Here is a 20,810-nt window from a genome sequence, read left to right as displayed (position 1 = left end):
CAGTTCGATGAACCCCTGGACGTAATGGACACAGCTCAGTCTGTGGCTTTCCAAGATCCTGCAACAAAGGAGGATTTCCTCGCTCTTTTGCACTGGACCCGAGATTTCTGACAGATCTAATGGCAAAACTGAACTCACTCAGTAAGGAGTTCCAGGGAAAAGACCCACACCTGCCCCACATGATAAGCATAGTGAATGCCTTCAAGGCAAAGTTCGGTGTTTGGATCACACATCTAAAGAACGGAAGGATGACACACTTTCCCCAACCTGAAGAAAATGTTACAGGCCATCAAAGACACCTGGACAAAGTAGCGACAGAGTTCAATCAGCATTTTAGTCAGTCAGACGTCATGGAAGGTACTTGCTGCTACATCAATGGGCAGGAACGGGTTTGAGACGAATGTGAGTGGAGATGGCTGGTTTGCAAAATGAGCTGAAAGCCAGATCAAGGGGAAGTGACTTTTGGGGAGCAGAGAGAAGTTTCCTCTCCTCACCACATGTGCACTGAAAGTGAGTGCCTACTTTGGATCCATTTTCCTCGGTAAAATGGCATTTTCACAAATGAAAATAATCAAATCAAAGTACAGGAGCTGCCTTACTGACAGACACCTCAGAGACTGCCTCAGACTGGCTGTCTGTAGCTATGAGCCAAACTACAAAGCACTCACAGACACACACACAGGCTTAATTGCACTGACTTAGAATTTTGTTTTCCCATTGAAGCTAAGCAGGGTTGAGCCTGGCCAGGACCTGAATGGGAGAATTCCAGCAGTATCAGTGAGGCCAGCAGGTGGCGCTCACCCCGTGGACCGTGTTGGGCCTAACACCCCAGTACAGTGACGGGGACTCTATACTATAAAAACAGCACCGTCCTTTGGAGTACAGTGACGGGGACACTATACTATAAAAACAGCACCGTCCTTCGGATGAGACATTAAACAGAGGTCCTGACTCTCTGTGGTCATTAAAAATCCCAAGACACTTATCCTAAAAGATTAGGGGTATAACCCCGGTGTCCTGGCAAAATTCCCCCATTGGCCCGTCTCTCTCATGGCCCCCTAATAATCCCCATCCCTGAATTTGCTACATCACTTTCTCCTCTCCAATAATAGCTGGTGTGTGGTGGAAGTTCTGGAACATTGGACCAAAGCATTTCATGTCATTCAAATACAATTAGCCTAAATAAATACCATCAAGTTGGAAGTACAATCTGGGCTGCCTTTTTCTCTCAACACTTCATTAAGTCGATCTTGCCTTTCACCAAGGCTGAGGTCAGGGATCTTGAGCTTAAAAAGATTGGTGACCACTGTTTTAGGGTCTATCGAGGAGGCATGGTTTCTCTGCCCGTCAGTCCCACTGAAGAAGGTGTAACACCTTTCAGGAAAGCAGTTAGTGGTTCATTAATGAGGTGCTATTATTGTGCAGAGCTTCACAATATCTGGCATAATCCTTATGACTACATTGGCTCGTGAGAATTCTGATATGACACAAGGCTACGTGATCTGATCAATTTGATCACTCGGAGCAATGCCAAACATGCGTTTGGATATATCCTGCCATTCATACATTACTATAAATGGTCAAAACGGATAGTGCAGGCTAATCTAACGGACATCGACTGTACACAGAAGATCTTTGGATACGTCATAGGGAAGATCACAATTCACTCATTAATATATTGTACTCTACCTTCTCAGGGCTGAAGTCCGGCAGCATGATGCAGGTGGCCCCCACCCACAGCGGGCACATGAGCGTATTCACAATGCCATGCACATGATGGAGGGGCAGTGTGTGCAGAATCACATCATCTCTGCTCCAAGCCCATTCACTCACCAGGGCCTGGACCTGAGAGAGAGACAGAGAGAGAGGTCCAGAGAGAGAGAGAGACAGATCCAGAGAGAGAGAGAGAGAGAGAGAGAGAGAGAGAGAGAGAGAGAAGGAGAGAGAGGTCCAGAGAGAGAGAGAGACAGAGAGAGAGGTCCAGAGAGAGAGGTCCAGAGAGAGGGAGAGAGAGAGAGAGAGAGAGAGAGAAAGAGGTCCAGAGAGAGAGAGAGAAAGAGGTCCAGAGAGAGAGAGAGAGAGAGAAAGAGAGCCAGGTCCAGAGAGAGAGAGAGAGAGAGAGAGAGAGAGAGAGAGAGAGAGAGAAAGAGAGAGGTCCAGAGAGAGAGAGAAAGAGAGAGAGAGAAAGAGAGAGAGGTCCAGAGAGAGAGAGAAAGAGAGAGAAAGAGAAAGAGAGAGAGAGAGAAAGAGAGAGAGAGAGGTTGTTGTGTTACTGTATTGTCGTTTGTTTAATTGCCTCCTATTTCCTGCCCCACTATGGCCTTCAGCTCATTCACACATGACGCCTTTGTGGAAATGTCTCATATAAAAGGGGTCTATTTGAACAAAATTGAATAAGCATGCATCACACTATTGAAAAGAGCGAGAGAATAAAGGAATGGCAGGGGAATGGGATATTAAACATCTTGATTGAGGTTTCTTTATATTATGCTTTTCACAGAAGTGTAGGTTACCTCAAGAAGCGTGTCAAATGTGATTAATAATGGCAGTGCATACCGCATGACCTGCCACTGGTTTTCTTTCAGCACTAAAATTCCACACAGAGACATGGGTTAGCGGGTATAAACAGTGTGAATAAATAGTGACCTGCGTGTCCACCACATGCCCGAGGACTGATATATGAGTGACACAAAGACACTGATGATCATCAGGCAGCTACAGAGTGACACAGGTCATGCAGGCTGCTGATGCAGTGGACGTGGTCTGAGAGACTGGCTTCACTCGCACCTCACAGCTCAGCATCTTTATACGCAACTGCAATTTCACCGTCATTCTTCAAATGCAAATATAAATCCTTTGTACAGTTGTACATAATTCAGGGGTTGACCTGAACTCATTAAAAGAAATCTCCACCCTGAATATGTCTATATTATAATATTTGTGATGTGCTTAGTGACTCTTTTACTCGTTTATTAGTTGGCGCTGTATTCTCATCATCAGTGTGAGAAGTTAGCGGTCGCGTGCCACTCTAAGGTCACAGGGAGACATTGCTAGTGCAGTTACACTGCTGTTTCATCCATCTCAAACTTGAGGGATACCAGTCAGTTTTTCAAGTTAGCTTCATTTCAACAGCACAAGAGATTTGCTTCTCATTCCCTATTTCCCAGTGACGTTCAATGCCGTATTAATGAGAAATCCCATGTAGAAGTGCTGGAGATGGAAAAAAAAAACAAACACATTGGATTCAAAGTTCCAGAAAGCAACACAGCTACAAGGTGAACCTTGCTCAAACAGATTAGTGTACAAATGAGGAGGTGAGAGAGCTGGACCAAGGGCGTTAGCTGGATTGTTAATCATCCAGGGCTTAGCCCAGATTCTTATTAAGCTTTTACATACACAGACTGTTTCCATGCATTTTTTCTTGCATGTGAGGGTTAATTGCTTTAAAAAAAAAAAAAGTGAAAATCGGACAAAAAGTTGGATTTATCATAACACTTGTCTCGGGTGTAACATGGTCAGGACTACCAGACTGATAAAATATAAAACTCTTTGGCTATCTAACATGAAACTAGGCTAGTTTGATGCCGCTAGTCAAGAGGAAGCACAACTAAGCTATCAGTGTATGGGTTTAGCTCTTACAGTCCCATGTAAAGTACATTATCTGTCCTTATGCTTCGCTCATATAATGTTCATGTAACTTGGATCTCGTATAGACATTTACACACCTTGTTTTCCTGCTCAGCATCAGAGGATGTTAGTGTTTCAGTTTCAAAACCTTTACTGGTTAAACATTTTTAAAAACATCATATATCCATTTTCCCCTCACACTAACATGAGCTAGTATTTGGCAGAAGTGAGAGACTGTCAGCCAATAAGACACGAGTATTTCCATGTATTTTCCTGTAAAACCTGTCTGATTGGTCTCGCCTCCGTTCAGTGAAGATACAAAATTACAGCACCGCCGTCTTCTCTGACTGACGATCAGTTACGTAGTGACAAACCGCTCCAAGTGGAGAATTATTCAACGCTAAAGAAAAACTCTTCGGGGCTACAGTCCCCAATGCCCAGGCAAGGTTATCCGCCTGTGCTGGACAGACTAAAAACCTAAAGAACTTCTGCTTAATACTCTTTAGATAGAGATGACGTGAGGGCTAAATGCCACTGGTAGCACTATCAGCAGGTAGTTATTCAGCATTGTGGGAAATGTAGGAATCTGTTAACCAAAGAAGCAGCAGATGAGTATTCAAAAGTATTGAACGCGCTTAACGTGCACTATAGGAACATAAAACAACAGTTCAAAAAAATGAATACAAATATACACGGACAACATGACAGGTTTGTTTGTGTCTATAGATTACGGCAAGTCATACAGTGTCTTAAATCACAATGACTGAAAGTCTGAGTCATGTTCTTCATTTGCCTCATAACTCCAAAGCAAAACTGAAGAGAAACAAAAAAAAAATTAAAAAATCAGACACTACTGTACACACTTCAAGAGCGATCGTGTAAAAGTTATTTTTCTCCAATTGATTACACTAAGGTTTTGTGGTAAGGACCAGGTGGAGCGAGTTTAAATCCTAGGATGGCCAAAGAACCACAATTACAGCTGTTTCAGACACAGTGCTAGTTCAGCACCAAGGACAGCAACCTCAAAAGTCAACATGAAAACAAAACTATGTGCACCCAAACATGGGTAAGACCAGATCAGCTTTGCATGGCGGCCAAGATTCACTAAAAACTGTTCAGTCTGGCAGATGAAAAAGAAATGAAAGAAACAAAGGAGAGCTAATAGACAAACCAATTCTCATCTCTTTTTCTCTGAAGAAACTAGGCCTCCGGATCAGCAGAGAGAAGAATTCTCTTACTCCCTTTCTCACGCCAACTTTCCTGAGTGTTTGTGTTCTCTTCACGCTACACATCTGGCCATTACAGCTATCTTTAATCACACACAACAAGAGCCTTAATGTCTACGCTGCAGCACTTAGGAATAAAAGATGGGACATTTTTCTTGAGGAAATGTTTCAGCGAAGCTTTTCTTTTTTGAAGTAAAAAGTAAAGTAAAAAGATGAATAAACATGACTGTACCTTCTTAAACTTTTATAATAACATCCTATGGAATCTAATTCAAGCAGATTTTAGGCTTGATTGAAGAATTTGTTTGAATAAAAAACATATTTCTATTTTAATTATGAAAGTGCCAAGTAAGATATACCACAGTTCTCTTGAATTCTCGAATCTGATTGGTCAGAAGGTGATTAATTTCCTATAACTGCAGCTCTGACAATAATGCTGGCTGAAAATCTAATCAAAGGTTTATACTAACATTTGTTCTAATTATTTATCGTTTCTATAGTAACTCATTCACCCAGATTTGTACGGCAGACTTGCCAAATAATCTAAAACTAATAATAAACAGATTTTTTTTAAAGGTGATGTTTAAGAAAGATTATATTATGTAAGAAACTATATTCATTGTTATGGAAAAGTTTTCTGTTTATTTAACATTTATGGAAGAAGTCTCAGGTGTCACTTTGTAACAGTCAGTAAGTTTCCGCCACGAGGGGGTTTTCAGGACAGAGGACTTTGAGCTTTCTCAGAAACATGACAAGCAGTGTCTTATTAACTTTATGTGAGAGAGAGAGAGAGAGAGAGAGAGAGAGAGAGAGAGAGAGAGAGAGAGAGCGAGAGGCTGGTGAGAAAGCAAACTGTTTATAGCAGCGGTAATTAAGTGATAACTTGTCTCACGGAAGTTCCACAACATTAAATGTAACTATAAACAGTTTTTTTTTGTTTTTTAAAGTATGATGTGCCAAATTTCTTTGATCTATCGATCTATCAAAATCAACATTAAATATTTCTGAGAAATGGCTGTGAATTGGTCTGCTATATTATCACTGCAAAGAATAAAGTTCTGTACCAGTGACTAAACTTTATGAGTTTAAATGTCAGGACTGCCATGTGGGGGTGTAAACTTTTGAACAGGATGATCAGTGTAAATTGACATTATTTTGTTTAAAGATCTTTTTTTTGTTGTTGTTTAGTACTGCCTTTAGTACTAAAGTTTACACCCCCCCCCCGGCTCTTAATGTACCGTGTTGCCTTCTTGCGCATCAGTGAATGTTTGCACCTTTTGTAATAGTCGTGTACGAGTCCCTCAGTCGTCCTCAGTGTGAAAAGATGGATCTCAACATCATATAGAGACTACTGGAAAGAGGTCAAATATGCAGAAGATGCTGGAAAAGTAAAGAATGTGCAGGACCTGGAGGATTTTTCTGAAGAACAGTGGGCAGTTTAACTGCTCAGGACAAACAAGGGACTCATGAACAACTCTCACAAAACATAAACACATGGATTGTGGATCATCCAGGTAACAACACACAGGATTAAAAATCAAGCGTGTGTAAACTTTTGAACGGGTTCATTTGTGTAAATTCAGTTATTGTTATGTCTTGTGGACTATATGTAAACATCTGTTATGTGAAATAGCTTCTTCAGGGCAGAACTAAATAAACAACTAAATGCAATTGTAACGATCACTCTTGGGTTTTTTGTTTTTTTTTTAATGATCAACATTTTGCAGATTCGTACGACCTCATCTGTAAGTAGGCCACACAGACTTGCTTATGTGGCTTCTCACACTCTATGACACTCTGTTAACCATAAAAATGGACAAAAGCATGTCATAAACACTAAAGCTGCTAAAACCGAGCTCCATCTTGAAGCCAGAATGTCATGTTCTTTCTCTTCACATCACTGCACACAAACATGCATTAAAGATGTAGTTTTCATGATGTTAAACCTTGCCTGAAAGGTTGTCTTTCATGTGTGTTTTTTTATAAAAAATATAAATTTTATATATTTACTTTCTGGCCATCTTTTAACCCTGAACTTCTCATCTAGGTGCCTTTAGGTATCTCAAATCATTTAATGTTTCAGAAGTGCATCTGCTCAGCTTTCTTCTTGGATTGGATTCACCTGTAAGTGTAGATACGCTTAAATATACCAGTCTCTTACCATCGCCAGCAGGCTGCCGTGTGTGTGCAGGACTCCTTTTGGTCTTCCTGTCGTTCCGCTGGTGTAAATAATCATGGCTGGCCTCTCTGCCCAATCAGAAATCAGCTCTTCAGACTGGCATTGTGGCTCTGCTGCGTGCAGTGCGTCCAAGCTGGAAGTGGGAGGGAGATGCAAACATGGCAGCCCCAGCTTCTGTGCTAGAGGCTCCAGCATGGCAGTGTAAGGCTCCCCAGCCAGCAACAGTGAGCTCTGAGAATCTGAGATGACATACTCGAGCTCAGCAACCGGGTGCTTTCTGTAGAGCGGCACGGCTGTGCCACCACACATCCACGTCGCCCACTGAGCCACCGTGTAGGACGCATCGTTGGCACACAGAAAGGAAATGCGCTTGCCCTGTAGATCTCCTGAGTGGCAGGCTAATGCGTGGTGTATCTGTGCTGCTAGGCCTCTACTACTGTGGTACAAACAGTTATAGCTGTGGTTCCTGTCCTTATCTATAATGGCCACTTTGTCTTCATAAGCCAAGGCTTTGGTGAAAACAGGGGTGACCCTTTCTCGTGATCTGGACGTTAGGGGACCAGAGGACGTCCAGGTTCTATGGACTATGTTTCCCAGCAGCCATTTAAGTGAACATCTACAGGGTTTGTAGTGTAAACAGTTCTGAAAGGATCTCCACACAGCCATCGTGGAAACACACAACACGATGGAAGGTCCTTATTAGAGTCACAATACGAGAACCCTCCTTAATCACAGAAGCTAAGCAGGAAAAACAAAACTCTGTATTAACATTAAGCACAATTTGAGCGATACTTTTTTATTTTTAATTAAAATGTAACATTATTTGACATAAAGGAAATCAGTAATGACAAAAGTCAATCTGCTGTGTGTTATCTAGCTAAATTATAAACAATTATTAGCAATGTTTCATTAATAATGCTCGTTTTCTTCTATTAACAAGATTTTTTTTCAGTGACGTATTTTATAACTCTATTTATATTTATAATTATATTTTTATTATAATTTACAATGCGCATGATTTATGTGTGTTCCACATGCGGTCTAATGTCCAAAAAGTCGGACGAGGAACGAAGCAGAGGAAATACATTACACACGAACCTTATAGAAGTAACACAGGAGAAATAAATTCCGTATAAAATATTACTGAGAATTCGTTCATCTATCTGCAAAAAAAAGTTTAGCTTTAGCATTTAACGTTACATTCGCATTAGAAAATTAAATGCGAAGAATTAGCTGAGACTCGAACACTCTGAAAAACTAACATTAACTTGCGCTTACCTGAAAGACATTCACGACCGTGTACGGCTCTTTAATGTTCCGGGTGGAAACCAAGCCTGGGAGGAACCTTCGGATACGGAAATACACCAATCGCTGTTTACCCGTACTTTTTTTTTGTTGGAGTGAAGTTTTATTGATTGAAAATTGATTTTGAGCCATTTGTATGTACTGTAAACGTCACAGTGTTGTTAATATTAAACGTTACATGTGAATAAGCTACATGTATTTAAGCGAAAACTTCTGCGCATGTGCGCAACAACTGCCACAGATGTTTGGAACAGCTCATGAGAGTGCTGTTAGAGAATGTTATTAGACTACTAATGTGTCAGTAGTTATACTTGTGTTTTTAACACTTATTTACAGCAGGAACTCGACTTTATTTATGTTTTATTAATTTTTATTTATTTATTATTTGTTCAGAAGACTCATTTTTCATATCAATATATGAACATATCAATATATTTGTCAGCTGCAGGTAGCCAATGCACCTACCGGCATGTTTTTTTGGTACGTGGTTTGTTTGGGTAATAGATTATTAGGTTGTATTTAGTCGAAAAGAAGCTGCCGTGCATCGACTACATAAAAGACCTAGACCTAGTAGCTCTGTCAAGGCCAGTATAGGTAATATCCATCCATCCATCTTCTATACCGCTTATCCTTCCTTCAGGGTCACGGGGAACCTGGAGCCTATCCCAGAGAGCATCGGGCACAAGGCGGGGTACACCCTGGACAGGGTGCCAATCCATCGCAGTATAGGTAATATATGTAGCTGTAATTTTGACATAAATGGCTGGTCTCTAAGTGTTTTTGTGTCCTTGAGTGTGTGTGCATGTGTGTGTGTGTGTGTGTGTGTGTGTGTGTGTTTATGTTTCTTTTTAAGTAAGTACAGTATTTCCCAAGTGTAAACAACAAAAAAATGTGCAAGGCCACTGAATGGTGACTTTTTATGTTCTTTTTGTAATACTGCAAAGATGAAGTGGTAAAGTGACTGTTCCGACACTGTACCAAAATATTATCGTGTATAATTTAAAACGATTCATTATGGTGGAGAGAGATAGCAATGTGTTACTGATAAAGGTGTTATCATTCAAGTCATGATGCATTTTAACCTTGGATCCTTCCCCTCAGCCAATAACTAACCAAATAAGCAGGCATGAGTGAAGAAGATTGGAGACTGGTGTAGCCAGCAACACGAACCAAACCCAAAGTTAAATGAACCGATGTTTATACTAACACTTTTCTGTCTTTGTTTTATTCAAGGCAACATACTAAAAAAAAAAAAACAAATGAGGCAAGAGTAGACATATGTAGGTGGCCAGACGGCACAGTTAAATTGGTGGATTGGCACCTAAACATGTGTTGTGCCAACAGGCTGTTGTTAGCCAGCCTCGGTGCGAGCCTCCTGCTTTTGGCAGCGGCTCACAGCACGGGCACATTCAGCCACCAGCTGGCAGTCGCGGGCCTCTGATAAGGACTGCGCAGAGATGGCACTCGTTCAAAAAGTTTTCCCTTCCCTAAACCCCTCCGTCGCAAACGAGGATGGCATGTTCCTGCAAACTGGAAGCTTTGTCTCAGTATCTCCCCTCCAGTTTGAGGAGTAGCATCGTCACTGAGCGGTCCGTTCTCACACAAAGAAGAGAGAATGCCCACTAGAAAACGCTTTTGCTGTGCCTTTAATTGTGAGTATGATGCTAATGGCGTGCTATCCAGCCGAACCTCAGCGCGTAATATGTGATTCTTGTTTTTCCTGAGGACTAATTGGAATGTGACCAAGTCTCTGTGACATGGTTAGCACTTGCACTCATGGGCTTCAGTCATGTTCTTGGCAAAAGCCTCACGGAAAAAGGGAATACAATAACCAAAAAGGATCGCGGCGGCTGTGTGATGGGAAGCTGTCCAGCCCGGCTATAGTACCGCCGACCGATGGGTATCTGCCGTGTTGACGTTCTAAGCCTGGACGATCTTTCAGAAGGTAAAACAATGGATGCCAACTTTCTGGTAGTTTGGCACAGGATTATAGGAACAGCACTGAGACAAAGAGAGTGATCGGAGATACCTCATTTTATATACCACCATGCTACTAGTATGGCTCAGAAATCGAACCGTGTGCCAGAACGCATTGGGTTGGCACCAGATCAGAATTTCTTGGCACGCTCCTCATCCCCGCCTAGCACCCCCACCCTTCTTTGCCCTGCTCAGAACACATGGCACAGTGGTGGTGGTGGCATCTGGCCGAGCTGACTCCCGCCAGCTGCGCATTGTCTTCGCCAGTTGGGATGCTTGGCACTGCCACTTCATCAACTACCTGTAGCTCCTCCCAGGTGCGGGGGGGGGGGGGGGGGGCTATGAATTATTTGGCGGTGCAGCTGCAAACTTGACTTCTTTCCAAGAAATGCAGCAGCGTAGGAAACACATGTCAGACTCGTGCCATGCATACTGATGCACACGCCGAATGAACGGGAGGCGATGACAGATCTGGACCGAATTGAGTTTGCTAAAGGATTCTTATCTGTAGTGAAGCTGAAGCCTTAAAGGTCTGTGTCAGTTTTTGGGCTGAAATGTGGAAGGAGCCAACAGACAGCGAAGGATTCCCAATAATGTTTCAACATTTCTTCTACAAAATTATTGGACTCAGAAGACAAGGCCATCATAATTGTGGAGATATCCTCTTCAGAGATCATTCAAGGTCTTCTCTGGCCTTCTTTACTCTTTAGACTTCCAAGACTTCCACAGCTCTTTCTAAAGCACTGAATGTATTGGGGTTTGTTTTTTTTTCTACCACACTGGTGATGCTGCTAATTAAAATGTTTACCATGAGGGATGCACATGTTTCCTGTTCCAGGAAAATCCCAAAAGCTTCCTATCGTTGCAAATGGCATTGCTTCTGAGATAATTACAAAGCTCTCAGTACTCAGAAAGGATACGTGTCTTTTTCTACGGATAATCCTGTCATGTTCTCTAAATGTTGCCAAAGTGCTAAAACCACAGGAGGGACCGACATGCGGAGAACTTTTGAATAAAGCATAACCCTCAAGTGAATTACATGGTTTGTTTATCTCTAAGTGGAGCAGCTACATCAGTACCAGGAATAGCATCTGACAAAGGCATATCATGGGCATTATTTAAGAGATACAGACATCCGTTTCATTTGGGAGCCTTGTGAGGCTTCGCTTTGAGCTCCATGACCCAGATTGGAATTTTTTTAACATGTTGTATTTATATATTTTTGCGAAGGAGAGCAGATGCTTTCTGTGAAGTTTCAAATAGGCAGCAGCTTGGTGGTGTTATTTTTGTGTTCAGCTGATGATGACCCACTGGGGTTTGGCTCCATCTGTGGTGGGCTGACCCACTTTAGCCCACGGCCATGTCCAACTGCTCTGTGTCCCAAGCATATGTGTGGTGGCAGGGGGATAAGCGATCATCAAGGCACGGCATGAGGCAACGTACTGCTGCTAGGAAACCAGAGCAGGCTCCAGACGCTAGCTATTCAGTAGCATATGCTAGCGATGCTGGACACGCGTATCTTGGAGATGGAGGAGACCCTGCCTTTGCCCTCTGTTACAGGGCTTTCCTTTTAGGTGGCATGAGGAGAGAATTATATATGGTCATTATGAATGTATGTGAATGTACAAGCATGTAAGAGCAATGTATAAATGATTCTGTGTCACATATTGATGCTGTTGTGAGAAAAATCTAGGTTTTTTTTTTTTTTTTTTTTTTACCACTTCATATATGTATTCATAGAAAATTGTCTCTTTCGGTGTATTGGGTTCTTTAGTTGTGACATTGGGTTAGAAGATATTGTGTTAGTGTGTGTTGGTGTCTGTGGCTGAAAATGACACTTGATTTAAGTGTCTTCTTTCTTCTGGAGAACAAATGTTGGTGTTTCTACATTCCATGGTGGCAGTAGTCGATGACTAGCTATAGTTCTTTACTTGTGAACAGAAGGTTGTGAGTTCAGACCACAGGAGTACACTTGAGGAAATCTGCTAAGCTGTATGTTTACATTGAATTCTGATTCACTTGTACACTTGGTTTTGGCTTACACTACTTGCATTGGTATAAGCTGTGGGATTTAAAATGTCATAAACCTTTAGTTCATATTAGAGATGTAACTGAATACGAATGCATTATTCTGAATGAACAGATCACGTGTTCTAAACTGACACAAATGCAGATACGACTTGAAGATGCACTATTTCTATTTTTTTCATAAAGTTCCGCATTGCAATTGTTAACTCAAGTGATTTAGCTGAAGTTAAGGAATTGCAGACGTTCAAGAGTTCAATAAAGCTACACTATTTGTAGTTCTTTTCCCAGCAGACATGTTTTAGACCACACCCACTTCCAGCTTAATTCCGCATACAGATATGAATATTGAGAGCGCTAAACAGATACAAATACAGATAGTACTATCGTGTTGCATCCCTAGTTTGTTTTTAAAAAAAAAAAAAAAAAAAAGTTTAAAGATAAGTTTTCTCTTAAAAGCATGTTCTCCTGTTTCCAGCCATGGGTTCGCGAACTTTGCCAGCAAATCCTTGGCAGGGTCAGAAATTAGCCGTCTAACCAGGGCAGTTAAGCAGGAAATTGCCCAGACGTTAGTGCCACACACGGGCAGCCATGTGGAGGGTATCAATGCACAGACCCCATGCCCGCTGGGACCACAGTGTGTGAACCACATATGCAACTCCATTCTGGTGTTCAGCTGATGCAGTCTGGTCTCGAATCAGTGATGAATCATGCTTAGCAGGTGTGATGTGAAAATCTCACAGGATTTCAAAACAGAGCCAAGCAGGATTTGGTCGATCAGGGAATGTGACATGATGTGTTAATCACAGGGAGTGATTGGCTAAGGAGTGCTGATTGAGTGGCGAGAAGGAAAGTCTCAGAATGGTTATGTATCATGAAGACAACTAGTTCGCTTCCTATTTGGCGCTTTGCATAAACACTGCCTTGGCCGTACCTCCTTAACCGTTTGATCTGATACTTTCCAACTTTCCTTTTATGTGAATCAAACGTAGCATGTTTTTTTTTTTTTTAGTATTATTATTCACTACTTAGATATAATGTGCGGGCTACAATACCGAGCACCCACAACAATCTGTATTTAAGGCTATAAGACCATATAGATATCGGGTGGGTGGGTGTATAATATGCCACATTTGCAACTGATCACAATTACAATTGCAATAAGACTGACATTTTCACCCACAAACTTCCCAAACGCCATGGGTTCCACTCCGTTTGGGAATCAAAGACAGGAGACAGTATGTGTTTATCACCTAAAAATGGCAGATGATGAAAATGGTGAGAGACAAATATTTATATGCACTAGTCTAAACAACAGGTGGAAAATATGATGGAGAGCAAGTTTTGTCATGATTGTGCTTGTATTTTTGTGTATAGTTTCTGTTGTGATGTTAAAAATTAACTCAAGGAGAACAAGAAAGAATGAGATCTGCCAGGAGATCACAGACAACGTGAGCTGTGTCTTTGAGTCGCTAAATCACAGTCTTGGTCTTTAAAGGAAAGCGTTGCCTTTCATATACTCACATGTAGGCTACATTTACAGAGTTAGCACTGGCATGAGTTAACTTTCAATGATTTATTATACTCTATATACTATCAACACTACCTACCTACTACCTAAGCTAATCTGATATAGACATATTTGTATGATCTTCGCTACTAATGGTAGCTAGCTGGCTAACAAGATTTAGCTGACATGAGTCAATTCTCAGGATTTATGAGATTATTTATAAATATTATGATATATACTGCTAATACTAGCTATAGCTAGTTAACACAACTATTCTGACAGGATTTCTGAGAGATTTTACAGCCAATAGTATTGCTATTTATAGTAATCCATACGATCTGTTTGATCTTTGCTACTAATGGTAGCTAGCAAGCAGGCTAACAGGAGTTCACTGGCATGAGTTAACTGTCAAGGTTTGTAAGATTTAATGTCTTCTTTATAAATGTTTATATACTGATAATACTTGTCTATGCTGACAGGATTTCTGACAGGAGAATCTGTCATATTCATAAATCTTTATGATCTTCACTACTAATTATAGTAGTGGATTTCTGAGAAGTCATAGTCATAAATCTTCATAATCTTTACTTTCTAAGATGAGCCAGTGACAGGATTGCTGTGGTAACTTTACCTTGAGGGCAATCATAAAACTGCATTTGAGTGCTAGATGCCTTCTCATAAACATCCAACTCATTCAACTCATGCAGTCCAACAGATCATCCTTAAATCATCAGCCATTAATGATGATGGTACTTGGAAAAGGCTAAAGAAAAAGACTTATGCCCAACTCTATAAGACTTCCATTTAGTATATTAAGGTCAGGACTACGGGATAATTTAGAGGTCTTGTATCATGTCTTTCCTAGTAAAGTCAACAAAATTGCTGTAGCTCATTGCAATTCTTCTGAGATCATGTTTTGAGACCAGGGGTTTGTGAATGTGAGGGAAACTTTCTCTATCTTCCAGCGCTGCTCTAGTCTATGTCTTCTGCCTCAGCAGACTGAGTTCTCAGCACACGCCGGCTCTGCGGATGGTCTCTCTCTAATGAGTTATCGATCCGCCCCGTTCCCTTTCAGCGCTCTCCGAAGGCTGCGGAAATGAGTGAGCGGAGAGACAATCAAGACCTTCCCTTCCTAATCAGACCCACTGCTAGCAGGTCGCTGCATAAAAGCTGAGCCTCATTCTCTTTTGTTTATTTGCTTATTTGTTCATTTATTTTGGGGAACGGTTCAGGCTTTTATACCTCACAACATGACAGAGCTGCTTCCAGATGGTGCGACTTAGATTCTTTTATTCAATCCAGTCGTCCTGTTACACAGCAGTTCTGATTTAATTTTGGATGAGCATGCGCCTGATAATGTTCCTCCACGCTCACAGGACAATGATGCCAGTGATGATGTGGTTTAGGACCTGGTTATGTGCCATGGTCATAAGTAAATCTCCTAGGTCACACTTCCTGTCTGAAATCAGTTCTCTTTCATCCCTACTCCCTGCAGCTTTTCATCCTTCCTGTTTATGCTCTCCTCTGCTTTTCTCAGCTTGGCATGTGTCTGTCATGCTTTTCCCGCACTCTCTCATCTCTTACTCTTGCTCTCTCTCTCTCTCTCTCTCTCTCTCTCTCTCTCTGTGAGACTGTCACGCTGTTCTGGTGGTGTATTCACAGATAGACAGCACCATATGCTGTCTCGGTGCTCAGGGAGAGTGGCTCAGCCATGATGCAGAAAAGACACTGAGCCACCATGAAGCGACAGATAACCCAGATAGAGAGAGAGAATGAAAGAGAGAGATCTTTATTCATGAATGTTAGTTGTCAATCTATCTGAAATGCCCTTTCTCTTGAATCCATGTGTTCTAAGGTGTCCTAAGATTTTTCCTATTTTCTTCATAGTATTTCAAATGTCTAAACATTACAGTATTAAGATTTCTTTTTTTTTTTTTAAGATGAAAAAGTCAATCCAAAGATTCGCTTACAGTTCATAGTAGACATAAATATACATCAATATAACTAAATGTACATGGGTAAAAATGAACTAAGAAGAACCATTTAGAAAAAGTCTCAAAAAAAAAAAAAAAAAAAAAACCAAGAGAAGAATTTACAAGCTAAATCAATATAAAAACAGCTTTTGGCACCTCATGAGATTTTGACATTTTCTTTTGCCAACGTTTCAGTAATTTGCTTAAAGGAAAGGTAGTTTGTGAGCACTTGAGTTGTAAATTTGTCGTCGATGCTGCAGAGCAGAAAGGGTTTCAGAATTCGTCTTATGTACACGTTCATTAATACTTCGCATTTCAAGTCGAGTGGCCCAGCGCCCCACTAAACCGCACGGAGGATTGTCAGGTACCCGTAATTAATTATTTTTCTCCCGCTCCGTTCCCGTGGCGTCTGTACATGCTTTAACGTTGCTGACTGGGCTCCTGCGCTATTGACTTTCTTCAAAACATGAAGCCCGCTTTTGCTGGAAGAGGCCGGGGTCATTAGCCTTAGGGTGGACGTGGAGGACGCTCTCTCTCTGAAGCTCCGTGTCCCCTGCGAGTTAAATGTGCTTTTAAAATATTCATAATCATACTCGATGCACCAGGGAGGCAGAGGAATCAATATTGAAATGTATTCCTGTTTTGGCGTGTGGTTAATTAGCTGTGCTCTTTAAGCCGTGAAGTTTGGGAGCAGATTAAGAGAAGCACTCTCGGTGACAAGCTGATAGATATTCCATCAGAGTGCTTTAATTAGCATGGGAGGACTGAAGTAAGAGCATTCAGCATTGGCTTTTTGTCTCTTGTGCTGTTTGCATACACTTGTTACACTTGGTGTAGTATTTTCCCTCTGAGTTAAAGCCACAGTTCCGTTACGTATTTTATTTTAAGACTACAACAGGTCACGTTATAGCCTCTACAACATTCTTCTTATTTGAGAAGGACACGTACAGTATAATGTTCCGCATAATAAAGCAAGATAGCTGTACATTATCTCACTGCTTATCTAATCAGCATCATCTCTGATAAAACACAGAGGTAGTGGAGATATTTCGAACGATCTCCATTAACGATATACAGTACTGTGCAAAAGCCTTCAAAAATAATGATCTTAAATGTTTCTACGTTAAAAAATTACTATCAAGCGCGGTAAACAGTAATAAATGAAACAAAGTCCTTATTTGGTGTGATGATTTAAAAAATAAAAGTACTCTCAGGTACAATTTGCGCAGTTTTATAAGGAATTGAGGTGCAAGTTTTACTGAGCATCTTACAGAACCAGACACGGTTCTTCTGGAGAAGACTGTCATACTGAATATTTTTGCAGCAAAACCCAGCAGACTTCATTATGTAGTATTCTTCTTTCTTTACTGACATACAAGCGTTCCTGTAACATTTCATTCAAACGTTAAATATATTTGCTATGGAGCAAAAGTTTAACGGTGTGATTTTCTATCATTAAATCAATAATGACCAATTCAGAGATAGGTACAAAGACTGGCTTTGCAAAATGGCTATGCAGTAGAGCTCATTATTTACTTTGGTTTGGGGTTTTTATTACATTATTCCCAGCCCAGAAATAGGCCATGCCCTTACCGAACGAGAGGCGCTCAGCTTTTCATTGTTTATAAAAGACAACTCAAAAGGCATATTTAGTTAACTCGATGGGGGTTGGGTCATCTGGGGAGAAGGAGGAGACTTGTCAATGTTTTAATTGCAATTGCGATTTGCCTTGCAGGCAGCCAAAGGCACAAATAATTACAAACCGCTCCTTTACATACTGTAGCGCCGTTCTTAGAGGACAAAAAGGACAGATGTGAATCGAGGAAGAGTGAAAATGTTCAGAGAACAGGAATTTTTTCAGCAAGTAGATGATTATAATAACATAATCCAGAGTTTACACTGAAACAATAAATAATAAATCATCGCAGCAAGTTAAAATATGTTGAATGTAGTGATATCTAGCTAGTATTTCTTATTATAAGATTACAATAACCCAAACATAAGATCGTTAAACCCATTCCTAGACATTATTACTCTTTTCAAGCTTGTTGTTCTTTCGTTCTATTGGCAGAGCATTTTGCTTCTTTCTAGAAATATGAGTAAATGAGTAAAATTAGAACAAATCCATTTCAAGCTTGAAATGAGTACAAATGGCTTGAAATAGGTTTAATAATCTTATATTTGGTTTATTGTGATCTTATTATAAGAAATATGCGATAAATTTGACTATATTTGAGGTATTTCCACTTGCTGTGGTGTCGTTTTTGCGGTGTAGATGCTAATACGCTAAAGCTATTCCCAGTGTGGCTTATCTAAACCTGGACATCCCATTGTCAATGGACCTAAAGTGTATGTAATGGGTGTACATGAATGGAGGCATGCTGAAAGGTAGAATGCGTAGTGCGTAAAGGTTTCAGACATCCCGAGCAGGGATTTGCTGACAGACGCAGAAAGGAGTCGTATCATTTTTAAAGTGCAAAATCAAAAATCCGTGAGAACAAGATTTAGTGAAAACATGTCTTAGCCTGATCTACTGTAGTCTTTTTTTTTCTTCTGCCTTAGCCTAGTATACACACTGTTACGATGATACTACAGGAATTCTGTAAAAATTTGATGTTATTTATTACGTCATGGTGCGTACATCCAGCTTGGGCTCGCTTTCATGCTTTTGTCGCTCTCTGACAACTGCTTGGTCAATATCTATCGAAGGTACAGCAGATGCATTACAACCATCCTTTGATCACTAAACCAATTTAATATCTTATTGGTCATTTCTCAGCACTGATGGAGTCACTCATTGGGGTTTCCTGTAACGCGTTTATGCGTCTCTCTCGCTGTCTTGCTTGTCGCCTTGTGCTAATGTGGTGTTTGTGAGCGAGGCCTAAACAGAACTTTGATGGGGCCTTTAATGAGGTCAGTGGTTTCATTGCGGCGCAGAGTGGCCCACTAACAAGATTGTTCAGAGCGGCATGACGCGTGGCAGCAGCTTGGGGTCGAAGGGTGACGCCTGAGGTCGTCCTCGCCTGCAGCGCCAGACTTCGAGAATCTGAGCTTTGCGCACAGATCTGTCCTGACAGGACTGTCATGATTAGACAAATGCACTGTGCGCAAGTTTATGCAAATGTGTGTTCTCATGCTCTCTTTCTTTTTCTCTCTCTGTCTCTTTCTATATCGCTCCATCATTTTAAATAATTCAGCAAATGCTTTATGGATATAAATATTAACAACTTTTTTGACTGCCATGTTTGCACAGTTAACATAGATGGGAGAACAGGATAACAACAGCAATAATAATAATAATAATAATAATAATAATAATAATAATAATAATTATTATTATTATTATTATTATTATGCAGTGTATGTGTGTGGTTTCAGCTTTTCTTTGTGGTTTCAGTGTTAATGTGATAAGGTTCAGGTTGTGTGCTATTTATAGCAGTGTGTGACTGCAGAGGGGGGAAATGATGTTCTATAGAACCCAGCCTGTCTGATTGGGCTTCTTTATTTGTGTGTGTGTGTGTGTGTGTGAGAGAGAGAGAGAGAGAGAGAGAGAGAGAGAGAGAGTGAGAGAGAAACAGCAGGGGGCAAATGGCTCAGTGCTGGCAGATGTCACACGGCCTCCAGAACAATACAATTACCAGCACAAAGGGATTGGCTGTTACTATATGTATGTGTGTGTATGTGTGTGTGTGTGTGTGTGTGTGTGTGTGTGTGCGCGCACGCACGCACACATGCATTTCTGGATCATAACTGGTGTTTCAGCTGCTTTTTCTGAGTCTCCCTGACCCCTGCCCAATATGTTGTAATGGTGATGCTCAGTTGACCTGTGAAGGTCATGTGACCTGAGGATTCAGGGGGTTATTTTGCTGGCATGGTTTATGACTACTTGTCCTCTTAGAGGGAAGAGTTACTACAAATCAATACATTCTGACTAATCACCTTTATGCTTTGATGAAAAATGGGCATGAGTACACAGTGAACGGTTTAAAGAGGAGGAAAGTGATGAAAATCAGATGGCATGACCTTCACAATCACTGGATCTCAGACCAGTTTTACACCTACGGGAGATTTAGAATGTTGTGTTAGACAGAGCTTTTAGAACACAAAGTGAGGGAATATTCTTTGGAAGAATACAACAGCTCTAGAGACTTGCAGAGTTGTTCTGGTGGCACGTTATGGTCCAACATCTTATGACAACACTCTATATTGGTTTTTCCTTCAATTGGTCGCCCGTTTAAATTTGTCTTAGGTACACAGCGGGTAGTGTTGTCACCTTGCACCTCCATGGTACCTGGTATAAGCCTGCACTTGGGTTAATATATGTGTGGAGTTTTGCATGTTCTTCCCATGCCCGTTTGGGTTTCCTCTGGGTTCTCCAGTTTTTTTTCCACCTCGGCTAAAATAATTTGGTATGTTGGCATGGTGCTCTGGCATGGACTGGCACCCCATCCAGCATGTATTCTCCTAGCTTGTGTCCCGTGTTCATGGGTTAGATTGACTCTTACTAGGATAAAATGTTTAAAGAAAAACGCATGAATGAATCCAAGCTAATGTCTGAACTAATGTACAAGAGTACACTGTTAAAAATATCTTGTTAAGAAAAAAAAACAAAACAAAGTCAATAGACTGGCAGCAGCAGTAGTACAAAACTGTTAAATTACAGTAATTTACCAGATGGTAAATTGACATTACAGTAATTAACCTTTCAGGAAATTGGACAACTCCTATTATGTTACAGTAATTTACATTTTAATAATGAATTGCCATTATATTAATTCTTACTGTAATATAACAATACAAATTCCATTTCAGTAATTACATATTTAGAAAAAAAAACAACTGTTATTGTACAGAAATATGTGTATTTTTAAAGTTCGACAAAATTATTTTTATTATTTATTTATTTATTTCATTTTTTTATTTTACAAAATTGAATCATGAAAATAAGTATATATGAGTATATATATTTTATAGAGCTTCACCATGTA

At 40.6% G+C, this 20,810-nt stretch overlaps 1 protein-coding gene across 1 annotated transcript in view; it reads right to left on the bottom strand.

The window, feature by feature from the left end:
* Positions 1-7,890, bottom strand: part of acsf3 (acyl-CoA synthetase family member 3) — a 74,190-nt gene extending 66,300 nt beyond the window's left edge. Inside the window, exons 1-2 of the mRNA XM_053616855.1 lie at positions 7,015-7,890; positions 1,690-1,845 (exon numbers count right to left, since the gene is read on the bottom strand). Coding sequence (XP_053472830.1) covers positions 1,690-1,845; positions 7,015-7,698 — 840 coding nt within the window. The 5' untranslated portion in view covers positions 7,699-7,890. The remainder of the gene's footprint in view (positions 1-1,689; positions 1,846-7,014) is intronic.
* Between the last annotated feature and the right edge of the window lie 12,920 nt (positions 7,891-20,810).

Source organism: Ictalurus furcatus, chromosome 27 (genome assembly GCF_023375685.1).
Source record: "Ictalurus furcatus strain D&B chromosome 27, Billie_1.0, whole genome shotgun sequence".
NCBI lineage: Eukaryota > Metazoa > Chordata > Actinopteri > Siluriformes > Ictaluridae > Ictalurus > Ictalurus furcatus.
Note: the sequence above shows the minus strand (reverse complement) of the source record. Positions and strands in the feature narration are given on the sequence as shown.